General features: G+C 44.3%; 1 protein-coding gene across 3 annotated transcripts in view; it reads left to right on the forward strand.

Annotated features, from left to right (window-relative positions):
- UXS1 (UDP-glucuronate decarboxylase 1) overlaps nt 1-16,680 on the forward strand; it is a 474,798-nt gene that overhangs the window by 89,988 nt on the left and 368,130 nt on the right. For all 3 annotated transcript variants that reach the window (XM_069636899.1, XM_069636898.1, XM_069636900.1), the window contains exon 3: nt 10,086-10,137. In XM_069636899.1, coding sequence (XP_069493000.1) covers nt 10,086-10,137 — 52 coding nt within the window. The remainder of the gene's footprint in view (nt 1-10,085; nt 10,138-16,680) is intronic.

Genomic DNA, 16,680 nt, shown 5'->3' on the forward strand with positions numbered 1-16,680 from the left:
CAGCTAGGATGTCAGCTCTGAAAACTATATCCTGGAGGAGCGGGGAGGGTGGTCCTGTCCTAGTGTTATGCGAAGTGTTACTGGTGAGTGATCTGATAATGTGCGCAGCAATATCTTAGACTCAGCGGCCCTGCCCACCCAGCAGCCTGATATGAGAAACCGGTCTATCCTGGAGAAGCTATCGAGTACCGATGGTGTACGCTCTAGCCTGTTGATTAAGGACTCTCCATACATCCTTGAGACCCAGTGTGTCCATCTGTGCCTGTATCCTGTGGGCTGCACGTGATGTGGCTCTTCGGGCGGTCCCAGATCTATCCAGGTCGTTGTCCAGAATTAAGTTCATGTCTCCGCCCCATATGATAGGAATACCAACATATTTCGGAAGTGTGGTGGTGATGACGTCAAAAATCTGGAGCATCAAAGTTAGGGGCATGGGTGTTAACCAGGAGGCATTCCACATTGGTGAGTGAGCAGTGAAGTATTACATATCTACCCTCCGGGTCAACGTGACTGGTGCGCAATGAGAATTGGACTGATTTGTGGCTTAGGGTTAGTACCCCCCTGGACTGGGTTGAGTATTTCGTGTAGTATCTATTGCTGCCCCACGTCGGGGCAAGGTATGTCGCTAGACGCCCGAGGGCGTGAGTTTCCTGAAGAAAGAGAATCTTAATGGCATGCCTCTGGGCATAGGCAGTTATCCTAAGGGCTTTGATGAAGTTGCTCGGGCCACGAATATTCCATGTCATAATGTTAAGGGCCATAGTGTCGCATTATGGGACATCCCTGCAGTAGTATGCATTGCCATTCCGCGGTTCGCGTTCCCCATTTGTGCAGACCCCCCAACCCAAGACACAAATGCTGCCATCTGGGCTGACTACCACCGGGAGGTGGTGGTTGGAGGGCCGAATCCAACGTGGATAAACCGACATTCCCGCCCCAACAGGGGCCAAACATTAGGAATAACCAAATGAAATCAAACATTGCAACTGCAGCGGGGAGCGCTAGTGCCGTGCGGCCGGCATTATTTAAATGTGATGCGGGGCAACAGGTGCTGTCCTGGGTATGTTTCTGTGGTAAACAGATATTGCGATCGGCCTCTGGAGCCAAAAAGCGCACCTTGGCAGGTTAACATTGTAGGAGAGGGTGGAATGCCAGGCTAGCTCCAGGTACCAAGAAGGGGAAGAGGCAGGATATGTGATCAAGGAGCCAGCCTGTGACCCCAGTGTGTACGATAGGAGGCCAGATCTTCTGAGTGGTCGTAATCTGGTTGCCATCGACACATCAGTGGGCATGGTATGTCACCATGGGTCGTGCTGTTTATGCTCAGTTGTCATTGGGGTGGTCGTTCCTTGGCCTGTGAAGCGGTATCTGTAGTTCGATGAACTTCACCGCTTCGTCTGGGACAGTGAAAAAATATAGCTTGCCATTGTGAGTGATATTTAGTCGCGCCGGGAACAAAATGGCATAGGGGATGTTGCGCTCCCTGAGCAGTTTCTTAACACCAAGGAATTGGCGCCGCTCCCGCTGAACCGCCAATGAGAAGTCTGGGAAGATTCTGACTGTGTGAGCCTCGAGTCGTAGGTCTCCCTTCTCCCGCGCCAGACGGTGAATGTGGTCTGTCGCGATAATTGAGTATCTTAGCGATGATGGGTCTGGGGATGTCGCCTGGTCTGGGGCGCGGTGAAAGGGCCCGATGAGCTTGCAGGTCTTTAAGTAGTTTTCCCACTGCGCCTTCCATCCGCCCCTTAAGCGCGTTCTCGGGGACTCCGATAATGCGCAGGTTGTTTCTGCGGGAGCGGGACTCCAAATTGTCAAATTTTGCCTGAACACTTTTCATGTTGTGCGTTAAGGAGGCCACAGTGTCTTGGAGCGCGTTGATTCCATCCTCATTGACCGAGATTCTATTTTCGGCCTCGGTGATCCTGGATCCCACCTGGTCCACACGTGTCTTTAGTGAGGCAACATTTGCGTTAATGCCATCTAGTTTTTCATGGAAGGAGGCAAAGTTTTTGGCCATGGATTCCATTAGCGTGGTGAGATCAAGCGTTGCAACCACTTGGTGAGGGTCCAGGTCAGGATCGTCCTGTGAAGATGATGCACGGTCCGGCTCTGCTCGGGGGACCGCTTTAGTGAACTTGTCCATGGTGCCCCCCCTGGGCAGCGCCCTTGGATCTGCTAGGCATTGCAACTGGAGTAGGCCCGAGTGTGGTGAGGGCACGCTGGTGGGGAGGATGGTGAAGCGGGGGGTGTAGGTCTCAATGGGGCCAGAGGCCTCCCACCAATGTCACTGCGCAGCAATATGTGTAGGGCGCAGCAGAGGCAGTCAGACACAGCTGCAGGATGGCTTTACGTGGGTGTCGCCCTTGGGCAGCCAGGGGCCACTGCGGATTATGTGGCAATATTGTCAGAGCGGCAGGACTGTGATGTGCCCCAACTGCCCGTGTGTGGTATGGTGGGGTTGCAAGGATCCACCCTGGAGGTGTCTGAGACAGAAAAAGGGGGGGGGGGGAGGAGCCGCTCATGTCCCGTGTATGGCAGTCAAATAGTCAAGGGATGCGGCGAGGTGGGGGCCGCGGGCTTCCAAATGCACACAAGCACTGTGTTAGGCTCTGGATAAACAAGCCCGAGTGATCCCACACCTTGCTCCCAGGAGGCGCACAAGGGGAAGCCCCGGAGTCAGCAGATTCAGTCCCGGGAGGGGTTCCGCATACGGGCCTGTAGGTGCCGCCGAGGCACTGGAGCAGGCGGTTCGCCTGGGCACACCCGGCAATGGGTGGCAGCAGGGGGGGTTCGCCCCTCCCCCCAAAACCCCCCTCACCCCACCCTGCTCCTTACCTGAATCGCCGCGTGGGTGACACAGGCCTCCGGGCTCCCCGATCCAGGCAGGAGCAGTCCGTGGCTTCAAGTTCGGCGCCGTGGGCAGCGGGAGCGGAGGTTCTCAGGGCTGGGGGGGGGGGAGACGAGGGGGAGGGCGTGCTCCAGCGCAAGCGCCGGCTCGGGCTCGCACATGGCCAGCAGCACAGGAGGGACGTAGCCGGTTCCCTGGAGGGTGAAACGGGCCCAAACTTCCACGATGCACGCTCCCGGCTGTGATTCGCTTCTCAGCAAAGCGATGGTGGCATGTGACGGGGGAGACCGCAGATGTCAGATAGAAGCCTGAGCCGCACGGAGCTGAAAGGCTAGGCAGCCATCTTGGGCTGCTCTACAGTGCCACTGACACGACTTTCTTTTCAAACTGATGCATGCTTCCAAAATGCACATACCTCGGACCACTCCTTTTAATCCTTTGTTGCTACATTGTACTCTATTGCAGACTTTCTTTCGAGTCCTCCGTATCTTGCCATGTTTGGCATTTCTCCACTTTTTAAGTTCTTCAAATTGCTTTCCCTTTTTATACTTCTTTTCCAGTCAATTCCATCTTGATGCGATCTCCTATTTAGTCTTTGCCACTGCATCATAACTCTGCCAGTACATTTGTTCCTGCAGTAATCTGCATTACTCTACTGCCACAACATGTCTCTCTCTGCTGCCACCTCGCTCTGCGATGTGACTTTCAGAATGTAGCGCTAATATATTGCATACAACAAACCTAGCTTTCAAATGAGATGCAGCACAAACTTGGTGGCCAGTACGTATGACCATTCTTGCTTTACATGTCACCGAGAGCTTTACTAATGCAAATTCCCAGGAAAACTGAGTGTAATGTCGGGTATATTTTGAATTTGAATAGCACAAAGGTAGCTCGTGGTAGCCTTCGGTCAGGATAACCAGGCTCTTCAAGGCCCTATCCATGAGCAAAATTGCTCCCGGCAATTTCAAAACCTGATTTTATCTTTTGTTCAAGATAAACCCTGAATACATTAGAAATTAACTTGGACCAAAATGATGTAAAGAACCAATAATATAATCAAATTAGAGTATTTTAAGTGACAGTTTTTCTTCTCTAGTTTGCTGCCTCCTGCTAGAGTTCATACCTGCCCATCTTGCATCATTAATGGCATTTACATGTGCTGAGTGATGGCAATGGAACCTGTGGTTATTTGTGGATAAACTCATTGCACCTACAAACAGGCACCGACTCTACCAAGTAAATTGCCTGTATTGGAAATCCATTATTCAAAATGTAGGCATTACAAGATTGATACTCCCATGACATTTGAAAATCACTAAACCCCACAACACCTGCAGCCTATTGCAGGACAAACATGCATTCTTACATGAACTGGATTACTGTGGGTGCCCTGGATAAACACGTTGTGGTAAGGCAGTAAGGTTCAGACAAATGCATGTTTTGTTGCGAGTGCCCTTTGGTGGAGGGCTGGTGGCCACGAGTGGCACTGTAGGACTTAATCAACCGATGGATGGATACATGCATGATTATTTCAGGCAAATGCTGATAAATATAAACATCATAAATCGCCATATAAATAAGAAAATAGATTAAAACCATGGTAAAAGCCATACAATACTGACCAGTATTCATCACCCTAATGCAGACAAAGAAAACATCATAAAAAGAAACACATACATTGATTCATAATACCTTAATAAACATCTCGTAGGTTTTTTAGATGTGAGATTTCTTATCAGTAATTTCCATACTGGAACAGATCAACCTGTTAACATGCACACAGATGGCCATCATTGTCTTTCATTTGCTTCGTTCTATTTCCTAAAATTATATTCACATATTAGAGCGATTGAACCAAAGTACTTTTTATTTTCAAAGCCAATTTAGTATAGATTTCCAGTTTGTGCAAGCCCATAGGGGTATTAAGAGCGAGCAATTTCTTTTTTTTCAGCTTCCTGTAACCAGTGGGGTCTAGAGTGCACAGAAGGGGTATAAGCCACGTTCTTATCGCGCTAGACCAAGGTCAGAAATATAGAAAAAGCGCCCTGTTCTCTAAAGCCCATGCCACACACACCTAAGTCTCAATTTTTGGGCAATTCAGAAGACCATCTCACTGCGCCTCAACTTGTTACACCTGCAAGATATTATAAACTCACTATCGTGCGTTAACAAGATGAGGCAGAGTACAGTGGTTAATTTATTTGATCATACTGAGGTACTACTAGATAGATGAATGAGGTATTTTGAAAGGGATGCTATCTTGCACTCTTAGAAATGATGCTATCTTTTAAAGCTGGTGACCAAATGCCTTTGTATTCCTTCTAGTGATTCAAGCTAGTCTACTCTGCCAGCTTCTGCCATCCTTGCAGTCATACTTCTAAACCAGGGAATTACCTTTACAGAACTGTGCGCCCTTAGTTCTTTAATCAATACTTGAGTAGGGATTCGGCTGCGTTTGTCCCATTTGCTTACCCAGAATTTCGTCACTCCTAATAAAAACTGTCCGTCAAGAAAAGTAGTATTGAGTCCTGAGTGTATAATCTAGTTATTCAATGACTTCGGCACCCAAATGTATTCTTTTGAAACCGTCTAAATCCTATTAGATTGCTTGTGCCAGAAAGGCCCCAAACTCCACATCCATAGGATGCCTTAGAGATGGCTTTGTTGTTCTACACCATTTAGGATTGACCTGTTTGCAGCGATTATGGTAAAAGCCATGTATACTTTCTACAGATACGTACCGTAACCACCTTTTTCAGAGATGTCAGTTTATCATTATGCGCAAAGCTGACCCCAAATAATTGCCAACTCTTTACATTTTTTAAATTATTTAAATGGAAATGTAATTTTGTGGCTGGACTACCTGTGATCATAACTTTAGATTTGCATTCTTCAATATATGGATCTAATTGTTTGCAAAAGGTTTCAAACATAGCAAGTAGCCTACACAATGCAATCTCAGTTTTTGCATTAATGCTGCATCAGCAGCAAAGGGGAGTTAAGGGGGTTGGTCGATTTTCGATCTTGGGAACATCTGTTAACATTTGTAGTGTAGGCCCAAAAACATATCAATAAAAAAAAAAACACTGAATGGACCAATAAGTGCGCCGTTTTACAAGAGAAACAAAGTTGTTACTTGCAAATACAGCCAGTAGTGTCAGTCAGTCCTACAGAAATGAACATTGAAACCACCCTCGAAATACCCATGTCAAGTTATATCTTGTATGGCGGAAAACCGCAAGACAAGATATAACCTAATCCCATGTTCCCCATTGGCTAACACCTGTAGAGAAATCTAAACATCCCCTATAGTTCATTAGCCCATTGGTCGTGCATATCTAAATATAACCCCTTATATTATGACCCCCTTGTACAGTCAGCCAAAAACACTGAGATGTGTTTGGTCCACTATATTCAGGTACTTTATTGCATCAACGGGCTCTCCTTATTGTTAACTTAACTTCGGTCCACTTGTGATGTGCATACCCCCGACAGGGAGCAAATGTGAATGAGGTCAACCCTGCCTGGTAATACAAAGGCTTCCTTATGAGCCCAGACAATTTGGCCCTCCCTGTTGGCCCCTTTGGCTTTGCATATGTATTCTTTGGCATCACCTGTGGCTACTCCCATCTTAGAACACTTTACTTCCCTAGCGCGCCTCCTTCCTGATCTCTCTTGGGAACCTCATGCTTTATAAAAATGCAGTTAAGACACAGCTCTTGAGCGAATTTCTCATTTATTAATTTAGACCTCTGTAGTTCAAATGGACCGGCCACTTCTCAGTGAAGGGCAGTATTACTCCAAACCTAGCTCAACACCTTGGCGATGTCAGACACCAGGCTCTGTTCTCATGAGATTTGTCCTTCACAGCGGCAGCACTAATCTGTTCATTTGAACCCAACATTCCTTTCTCTGCTCCTGTGTGCTGCTCGGCCTGGCACAATTAACTGATCTCTGTGCTGAACATCTCCCTTCCTCCATAACGTTGGCTGTCTGCACACTTGTTGGGGGCGAGGATGCATAAACTCTAATTAAATGGACAGAACAAAAGCTCTGAATGGCGGCCTAATTCTTCAACTATGAGACGCTGCAATGTCAAACAAGGCCTACTCCAAAATGGCGGAACTCTTGCACTTGCTTAAAGACAGCCCTCCAGTTACTATAGCACAACCATTACCCTATCTCACTGCTGGACACTTCAGCTACCTTTTGCACATGCTGCCAAAAGCTTTCCTAAATATATAAAATGAAACCTCATATCCTAAGATCTCCATAATGCCACCAAAGCACATAATTTACTACTAACAGCTACACATCTATTAAACTCACCCTGGCTCTAACCCTAAATATATTGTGCCATATTATTGCATTGTTACTCCTTTCATCGTGTAAGGCTGGAATGCTCTCTTAAAGTGGCAACTGTAACTACCAATACCACGAGTGCAGAACTGCCAAACAAATCTGGCAAAATAATGACACTAAAAGACCAGCTTTTTTTGCAAATACGATTTACGCAGCCTTAACATTCTCCATGGTTGGGATTTTACACTTTGTTAAATAGCAGGCAGGACACATTGTAGAAGGAAATAATAAACACCTTTTTATTATGATTACACTTCTTGTTTTCTTGTAAATAAGGTCCACAATGCCACAACTCTGACGTTAGCCGTGTGGTTGTCCTGACTGGAGCGCAGCCCTTCAGTGACCAGGGTTTCCCGTTCAGTTTCCATAGAAAATGCAATAGTTCAATAACATTGGAAAACATCACATCCTTTCCCTGGCTCAGCGTCCTGTTGCCTATCAGGACGTTGACGCAAGCCTGCTTCTTTTCTCTGGAGATTGTCTTCTTGGAAAACTAAAATGAAATGTTCTGCCAAAGTCATGCACTGCTTTTGGCTTTCTCTGGTGCTGCAGGCTATCGGGCCGCGAGTACGGGCACCTTCGCTTTCCTTTGCTCACTGTACTAGTACGCCCATACAAACCTTGCGGCGTCCTCTATCTACTCTAGTTCTGCAATCTGTTGGAGAAAATCAACGCCCAAGAAGAGGTTAGTGCATGTTTTGATTCCACTCCCCTTCCCCTCCCAATCCCAGCTGTTCCTAATCTCCTTGATTCTGGTTGTGGACCCTCCCACCTTTCTTCCCCATTCTTCTGTGTTCACCGTTCCTCCCCCTGTTCACCCAGTCTTTTCCCCTCCGTTTTGGGTTCCGAATGTATAGCCCGCTTGGATGTAAGGTAAGTGCAGTGTTTTCCTCCTGATTCTGTGTCTATGGTTTTTCAGTTTGCGCACCGATGTACAAGTATTGAAGTAAGACCTGCTGGGATTGGTAGTTCTCCATGAACAAGTCAAGTTCTGTTATTGCACTGCTTTGTGGAAATTCCACATTCACCTTTCCCACCACCATCATGGGTTGATTTGATTCCCCTGTTATGCCCATTTCCTTTTCTCCAGTGTTCACCACGTCCCATTACAGACTGCACTTTGTTTTGTTCTCGCCGTACCACTCCGTATCGGAGTCTGTGCATTGCTCACTGCACTCGCCTCGCCCCCTGGATTCACCCCCTTGGCGTCCTTCAGGTCATTCTCACACACTTGCATCCCAACACATTGTTAGACATTCATCTTGGTTTGCTATATAGAATGAAAAGTAGGAGAGGAAGGACACAACCTTTTCTTACTCCCTTAGTAATTCTGAACGGTTTTGGGTCTTTTGACCATTGCAAGCAAACCTCACCCATGCCTTGCTACTATATAATGTTATGATGCACATTGGGAGAACCGATGGGATCTTCTTATCGGCCAGTATGCCATAGCATAGTGTGATTGACAAGACCAGCGGCCATCGATGGATCTAGAAAGGCAAGATAGTTTTTTTTTATCGTTTTTTTTTTAGATATAATGTAAGAAGTAGTTCCACAGTATGTGTGTATATATTATAGTTTTTTTTTTTTTTTTTTTTTTTTTTCTTCTTTCTTGAAAGCCAAGGTGACATGGGCTTATTTTTAAGCTCTCCCTGACAAATAAATTTGCCTGGCTAACCAGGAGCGAAATTGGTCTGTAACAATCTTGCGACGTCTTTTAAAGATTGGAATGGTTTCAGCTGCTTTTCAAGTGGATGAGAAAACATGATTTGTCTTAATGCTGTTCAGAAATTGAGGTAAAATAGCAATCCATAGCTTTACATTGAGCTTTGCTAAGTTTGAGGGAATTAAATCGGGACCTAGGTCTTTGCCATTGCATTGAGCCAAAATAGCCATTACAATTTCCTCTATTGAAAAAATCGGAGAAAAACGTTAACTGGAAATAAAAGCGATGGAGGAGACTGGCCAGGTTTGTTGTTAGAGGTCTACAGGGGTGTGGAGTGTGAAATGCTCCACCCACCGGCAAGTAAAGATGGAACCTATAAATCTCCTTCTATGTGGGCTTAAACTCTCCAGAACTTTTTTGATCATTGGCTCAAGCCGCATTTACACGATTATCCCATTCTCCTTTTCGGATCAAAAACTTCTTTAAAGCTTTTGTTCTTTGATAGTACTTGTACTTTTTATTTTGTTAGTTATCGTCCTTGGCTAGACTGGGATTTTTTTATGTTCTCAGTAGTTCTTGGTTTGGTAATGAACAGTTATTTGCAGATTAAATCTTGAAATAAAGTTGCAGTACTTATGCAACAATCTGTGGAAAGTATACTTTGCTTTTACCATGGAAGCAATCAGTTAGGTCACTACCAACTCCATATAACGCCAAAGCTATTTCTCGGGCATCATATGGATGTGAAGTATGGGCTCCCTTCTGGGATAAACAATCTAATGTGGATTGAGAGTTCTTTTTCTTCAGACTTCTTGTGGCTTCCAAAGTCGCTGAATAACTTTATTTTACACTCCAAACTGAATACTCTTTTTCTTGATAACTAGTTACTTATGAGTGACTGCATTCTGGGTAGGAACATGGAAAGATTAAGGCAAATCCCAAAGAGCCACAGAGCTCAGTTCTATATCATCCAACTTGTGACTTTGTCACAGTCGCTATCGGAGTGCTGGCAGCTATTTCAGAGATTTGGGTTTTCCACTGCCTGTGAAAAATCTCTTCAGAGTGCTCAATTAGTTGGTATAATCCGGAGTTGAGGCTATAGGGTTTCTGCAAAGGTGCCAATAAACGAAGCAATGTTTGTATGAAACTTCAGTTGTATAATCTCAAACTATCTAATAACTAAAATTATGTTTTATTTTTCTTTAGCAAGGCAATTCAAGAAAATGGTGAGCAGAAATTGGAAAGGAAAATCGAAGAGGTCAGTCTGTGAACATTATGGTGGTTGAAGTTGTGGGTTGCAGTGTGTCGGACTGATTCTCTTTTTTTTTTTTTTTTTTGCAAGAATACTGTGTGTTTTTCGTGGTTAAATAAAGTTCTTCTAACCCCAACCAAACATTTCATGGGAATATAAAACCATGAAGTTCCAGTTAATGAGCCACATTAGTTTTATCATTTAAATGTAACTGCTTACATTTTTGATGCATTTATTTTCGTTTGTTCAATTGTCTCTAATATCGAGCACTGGCTGAAATGTTTCCACAATGCCTTGCAGTTTTCATCCTCTTTATTGATCCTCTTCCTCGCAGCTCAACGTTTCCTACATTAGCAGGAGATCATAATTTGTTCACATCAACAGAACATGTAAACTGATCTCTCAATGCACCTCTGACCACCTGCCTGTCCCCTTTACATATCCGAAAACCAATGTATGTATTCTGACAGATATGTCCGTTTTGTACACACTTGTGCTGTATCCAGCACATTAAGGGAAACCATCTATTATGTCACATCTGGTGCCAGCAATGGAACCATTTTGGTTAAAAAAAAAAAAAATGTGTGAAACTGTTTCCATGCCGGACAAATCAAATGTGTGGATGTTTAGAGTTCTGGTTAACAGTATAAAAAGGCCATGAAAGACTCTAGTGCAGCCTTTGTAATCTGATAAACTGATATGCCACCCAGATAGCTGACGTTCAGTTAATTATCCTAGTTCCTTAACCGCTATCATCGCTATCATTGCAGCCCCAATGATGCCAGACTGCTCTTCCGACTGTTTCTTTCACTGTACCCAGTTTTATGTTCATAACGCAATGTTCCCAAAGGCCAATACACATTTATAAAGGATCATAAATACCATTTTTACTGTGTTATCTTTGGAAGAATTTACAAAGCCCGTTTTCAGGAGTAATATAGTGGCTTGTTTTGTCCCATGGACAGAAGGTGGAAAACCATGGTAAAAGGGGCGATTGGGCTATAGTTGCTCGCTTGGAAGGGAATTATGTACTGTTGCTAGATTATCGGAGGAAGATGTTCTAACAGAGGAAGTCTGGCCGGAAGGTTAGGAAAAGCACTGGCCTAAAAAAAGATGTTTGGGAGAAGATTAACATGTTAACATTTTGCCCATCATGTGTAAATGTGTCCTAATTATTCTTACCTTTCTAACACCGAAGGTTGATTTGACCTATGCCTGCTTATAAAAGTACAAGTTGGCCTGAGTAGCCAAATGTAGCTCCTGGTAGCTTCTGGTTTTGAGCTAAATAGGCTCCCCTATGCTAGTAACTGGAGTTAAATAGCTCCAAACAAATTCAAACACTGCAGGGATGAAAGACTGGTATGAAGTACTATTGGTGGGCTTGGGATGACCAGGGGATTGAATTACTGGTGCAAAAATATGTATCATCTTGGTCAAGTGAAAAGTCACTTACGAAAAATATGCTGCAATCAGTCCGGATACCTGAATTTCAGTGGCTGAAACCTGGGTTTGCTCTAATGGGTCTTGTACCTGAAAGTAACGGAATTGTAGTGGTGTAAATGGATTACCATTCAAAAGGGCAAAGGGTGAAATGTGTACCAGTAGTCGCTATGACCTCTGCAAATTCTCTTCCAAGTAGTTTATTCAGGGGAGACAAAATAAATAGTTACCAATAATGCTATTTAACTTGTGTTTTATGAGATGGAAAGATGTCTAAAAGCTAATGGGAATCAAACACTACACTACATCACTATACAGTCCTTGTCCAAATGATTTGTGCAAAGTATTCAACTGGCAGAGTATATTGTTGAATATGAAGGCAGTTCAACTCAGCAGTTCAACTCATAACTGTTCTCTCAAATAGATTTCCCTCTTTGACTTAAGGGAGCAGTAAGGAAGGCATGGTATCAAAGCAAGACAGACACAAGTGATCACAGTTCAAGGGTGTTAATTAAACTGTCAAAATGGTTGAGATAAACTCCTAAATCTAAGAAGGGAGCAGGCTACGGCCATCAACTAATACAGTCCTAGTGAAGTCTAGTCAAATAAAAAGGTCCTATACTAAGAAAAACTATTCCCAGTCTTTACCTCTAAATACAAAATAGTGTGGGATCATGTTTAAAAAGAAATGAGTGTTCTCAAAAGGGTAAGTCGGGATGTTCTAGCCGGGGGTCTCCCTTCCCCACGTTTGAAGCACGGGACAAGGCGGGACTCTTGAACACAGCACACTTTTGGGCTTCTCCGGCCTCAGTTTACAGTTCCTTTTCCAATATCGGGGCCTTCTGTGACCAAGTCTTTTATGCAAAGTCTCTTGCTTCAGAGGGCCTGATGTATCACAAACAACAGTTCCTTCTATTTCTTCACTTCTGGTGATTACTCCTCACCTGAGGATCCCCCTCAGCTGGGCTCCAATCCCTTTCATAACGTTAGCCCTCAATCGGGCTCAGTTCAACAACCTACTGTCGACATCCCTCAGTCGGGTTCACGTTTGTCATCACGATGCAGTTAACTTAGTTCACCACGTGTCAGACTTTCAGCTGTACAGTGGGTTGTGACTCGACGCTTGTATGACCACTTTGACATCTCTCGCTGGCCTTCCCTGGTCCCTCTTGGTTCTTGTTGTTTTCTCAGTTCAACATATCCTCTTTTTTCATAAGCGGGAGCATTTGCTAGTCTTTCGAATGAGCGTCTACACTGCGATGGACCACTGTAATCCTAATACCTCAGTTGTTCACAAAAGACCTTTGTCTATCTTTTTTTTTTAACGTAAATGTTGCCACTACAACTGTGAGCTTAACACAGTCCTGTCTGCTATAGGTTTCCTCGACTCACCAGCTTTGCTGAACTTGTTGGCTTTTCTTCCACTGGAGTCATGGACGGTACCATGGCGGCAAGCTATTTTCCCCGCGCTGGCTAGAAGTGCGGTGGGGGCGGGGGGCTGTGTACTGTTGCGATCTGCCCCACTAATCTCCAGCTGCAATTCAGTCTGACTTTTCCTTTATCGAAGGCTTCGCAGGTCTGGGTTGAAAAGGGCAAGGGTAATTCCCTCCTTGTCGTCTTTTGGTTTCCTCCACCTTTCTACTTCATTTGAACTGCCGTCCCGGAATAGTTGTTTCCTGATGCTTTCGGTCTTGCTCCAAGTGTGATCTCGTGGGCCGCCTTTTATCCCTGTGGGGAAGGGAAAGGGCTGTCAGGTGTGCGTAGTTATCAGCAATTGCCAGACTCTGCCTGACTCTTGTGTTGGGACATGTCGGGTAAATGGCTCTGGTGTTAGTCCATGTCTTACGCAGTGTGAGAAAGTGTTTGCATAGGAAAAGGGTGAGGGGGGTGGAGCTTTTAAATATCCTACGGGGTAGGATGGGGAAAAGGGCTTATAAGGAAGAGGGTACCACGTCTCACCCATCAGTGTCCCACTTCCACTCCCCAAAGGATTCACCTCTGCCCCATCCAGGTGATCCTTCCGCACTGGTCCACTCCCAGGAACTTGACCTAATACTAATGGCCGTGTACTGGCCACCTGGATGACAGATTCCCGGGGACGAGTGGGTGAGACACTTCAGGTTTCTCACATGGCGCATGCCTTCTTGCGGTTTGATTCTGGAATTGTTGGAATTATCTGGGCTGCAATTGTGGGTCAATCAGAATTAATGGAGAAAGGAGGTGTGGCAAAAAAATTAAGGATGTTATTCTGTGAAAGACATTGAAATAGAAGTGGCAGTGTGGGGGATGTGAGTCTGATATCTGGGCACATTGTAATTGCTGCCTTTAAGTTTACGAGCAAGTGCTTGAGGTGTGAAAATGATGGTGCTAGATGATGACACCAAATTGAGAATGAGTCGAGTAGTTCAGTATCTTGATGGGGATTGAGAAAAGAATGATGGGAGGCATGGATGCATATTGAAATGTTGAATGGGAGTGATGTCAGAAGGACAGTGATTGTTGAAAAAGAGACCAGAAAGTGAGTTTTGTTGTACGTTCTCGGTAGTGGTGAACTTGGAAAAAGAGTAGCTATGAAGATGTTCTTCAGGAAGTCCTTGCTGGTCTTTTCTTTTTAAATTACTGTATTGTACAATGAAACAATTAGTACTTTTTTATTCATCCATATCATTCTGCATGGCTGAAGTCTTAAGTTACTTTGATTAAAGGCAGATGTAAATTGTCTATTTTATGAATGTTAATGATGGCTAGACCATTGTAAGAAGAGGAAGATTGAGTATGGTGTACTTCTAGAGATGTTGTTCGGAGACTTCATTGTATTAACATAGTTATGTGAGGAACCTGCTGGAGCAACAGTGAGGGAGCTGTTGATTTACATGACAATCTGTAGAGCTACCTGTAAATCCACTGTGACGGTCTCGGCTATGGATGGAGGCTTTGATCATGCGATTTGTGTATAATTTTCCTTTTTGGCCCAAGCTTATTTCTTTCTCAACCATTTTCTCTGTTTTCTGTTCATGTCCGGTATGACATGTATGATGTATATTGTTATGCTGTTAATAAAATTGTTTTACTTCCATTTTGTTTTGATAATAAACATATCCCCCTATGACGGTCCTCGCTCTTTTTTTGCATAGTTTTCTAGTACTTTGCATTATCCTTAAGCTCAGTAGAGCTTGATGGGGGAAGGGTAGAGAATTGAATACTTCAGAAAAATGAGAAATAGTCGGAAGTATTGGGTGTGTCCCTCTAGAACAACTTAGTGGGTGTACCAGTTTGGGTTGTCCATCTGATTTTATTGACATTTGTTGTGCACCCATTCATAAAAGAATGGCTGCAGGGCGCAAGGATATCGGGACAAGATGGAGGGACATTTTTTAAAAAGTAACATTATTGAGGCTCGGGAGAAGAGGGAAGTCTTTAGTTTGCCGAACTGAATCTGGTTGCCTTCACTCCGAAGTTGAGTCAGAAGGTTGTCAAAACTCTTAAGCGCAAGAACTGCGAGCCAACAGCCTCCTTGCCTACTGGTTTGCTCCAGTACGGAGTGGCCTTGTGGATAATGTTGAGATTTGAATGTGATGATTTAGGCAACTGGGAGTTGGTGTAACTGCTTCAGAGCTGCATAGTTTGTGTTGTGGGGGCTCAGGTGCAATAGGAGCTTGGCTTCCTTGTTTTGAAATACTTGGAGTTTGTCCAAAAGTTTTTGGGAGAGGCTGAAACTGTTTGCATAAGAGTCTCAAGGGAATAATGGCTTCCACAAGAGCCGCTTGGCGAAGAGTCTGCAGGAAAGTGGCAATGTATTTTGTGAGGCTTGGTTAGCAGATGCAATTTCTGACTGTTGTTAACTTGTCTGACAAGGAACAGCTGGTAATCAACAAAAAAATTCTGGTAGTGGTGGCTGGATTGGGCACAGAACTAAGCGCTATGCGCAAGTTGAATAGTCGGTATAAGGGGCATTGAGGGCAAAGGTGGAAAATGTCAGACTTTACACCGTCCAATAACCGATTTAGCCTTCATCTTGCTCTAAATGGTATTTAGACAGTTGGTCATGGTGTTTATTAGTGAGGCGTTTTATGGGTGGGGTGCTTGTGGGGTGTGGTTTAGGTATGATGTGTGACCAGTTGAGCCAAACCTTCTGAAGAGACTAGCACATGGACACATGCGTGATGAGAAGAGGGAGAGCTGAGCCTTGTAGTACTACAAAATAAAGGATGAGTGAGATGAAAAGACCCACGCTGACCGGTTTTGATCTTTGGTCCAGGAAGAAGATTCAGTCTGAAGCAAGGCCTGAAATATTAAATCTGGATTGAAGGCATTCAATGAGGATGGGGTTGGTCAACAATGTTGAATGCTAGACACTGACTGAGGACGATTAGGATAACTAGTTTGTAGGTGCTCAGTTGCTCCTACGTAAGCTCCCTTGTGTTGTGTAGCACAGTGGGCTGGCCTTAAACTGGAATAAGTATTTATTTGTTTTTTTTATAATGCCCCTAATACCATTGAGTTCGGTTTCTAAGTGCGGATCTGGTTTTCAAACCTCTGTTGCTCTTTGTGGTCTTGCTTCCAAGACCAACATGTTGCCCCTGTGCTATCCTTCCTTCAATATTGAAGGAGTGTGGAACAAGGTGAGATCTTAGTTGTCTTTCTATCTAAACAGATACTCACCATGCGCTACACAATCATGTATTCATTTTTATCTCCAATTTTGTTCAGTGCACTAAAATGCTAGATTGTTATACAAGTGTTCGTTATACAAGGACAAAATCAATTTCCTTGGTTACAAATCTATTCTTGCACACACTAAAAATACCATTCCTCTGTATTAAATAAGTCATGAGTATTGGTACAAAGCAGACGCAATGCAGCAATTGGTTGATGCCTCCAGCCCTACAGAAAGCAAATACTCCCAAAAAATGTAAATAGAAGTAGAAATGCTCCAAACAAAGAAATCGGAAACCGACATGTACAACCTTGTGCCCCTACTTTCACCCACACAGCTCAATGGGTTTGTTTGGACGGTAGTGCACATAGTACCACAGGAAGAAACTGGTATTATTACTGCCTGTTCAAGTGAACATGTCTCTTTTCATTTGTATGAATAATTGGGTGCAA

The sequence above is a fragment of the Ambystoma mexicanum genome, chromosome 7p, assembly GCF_040938575.1.
Source record: "Ambystoma mexicanum isolate Mex_15411 chromosome 7p, UKY_AmexF1_1, whole genome shotgun sequence".
NCBI classification, from domain to species: Eukaryota; Metazoa; Chordata; class Amphibia; order Caudata; family Ambystomatidae; genus Ambystoma; species Ambystoma mexicanum.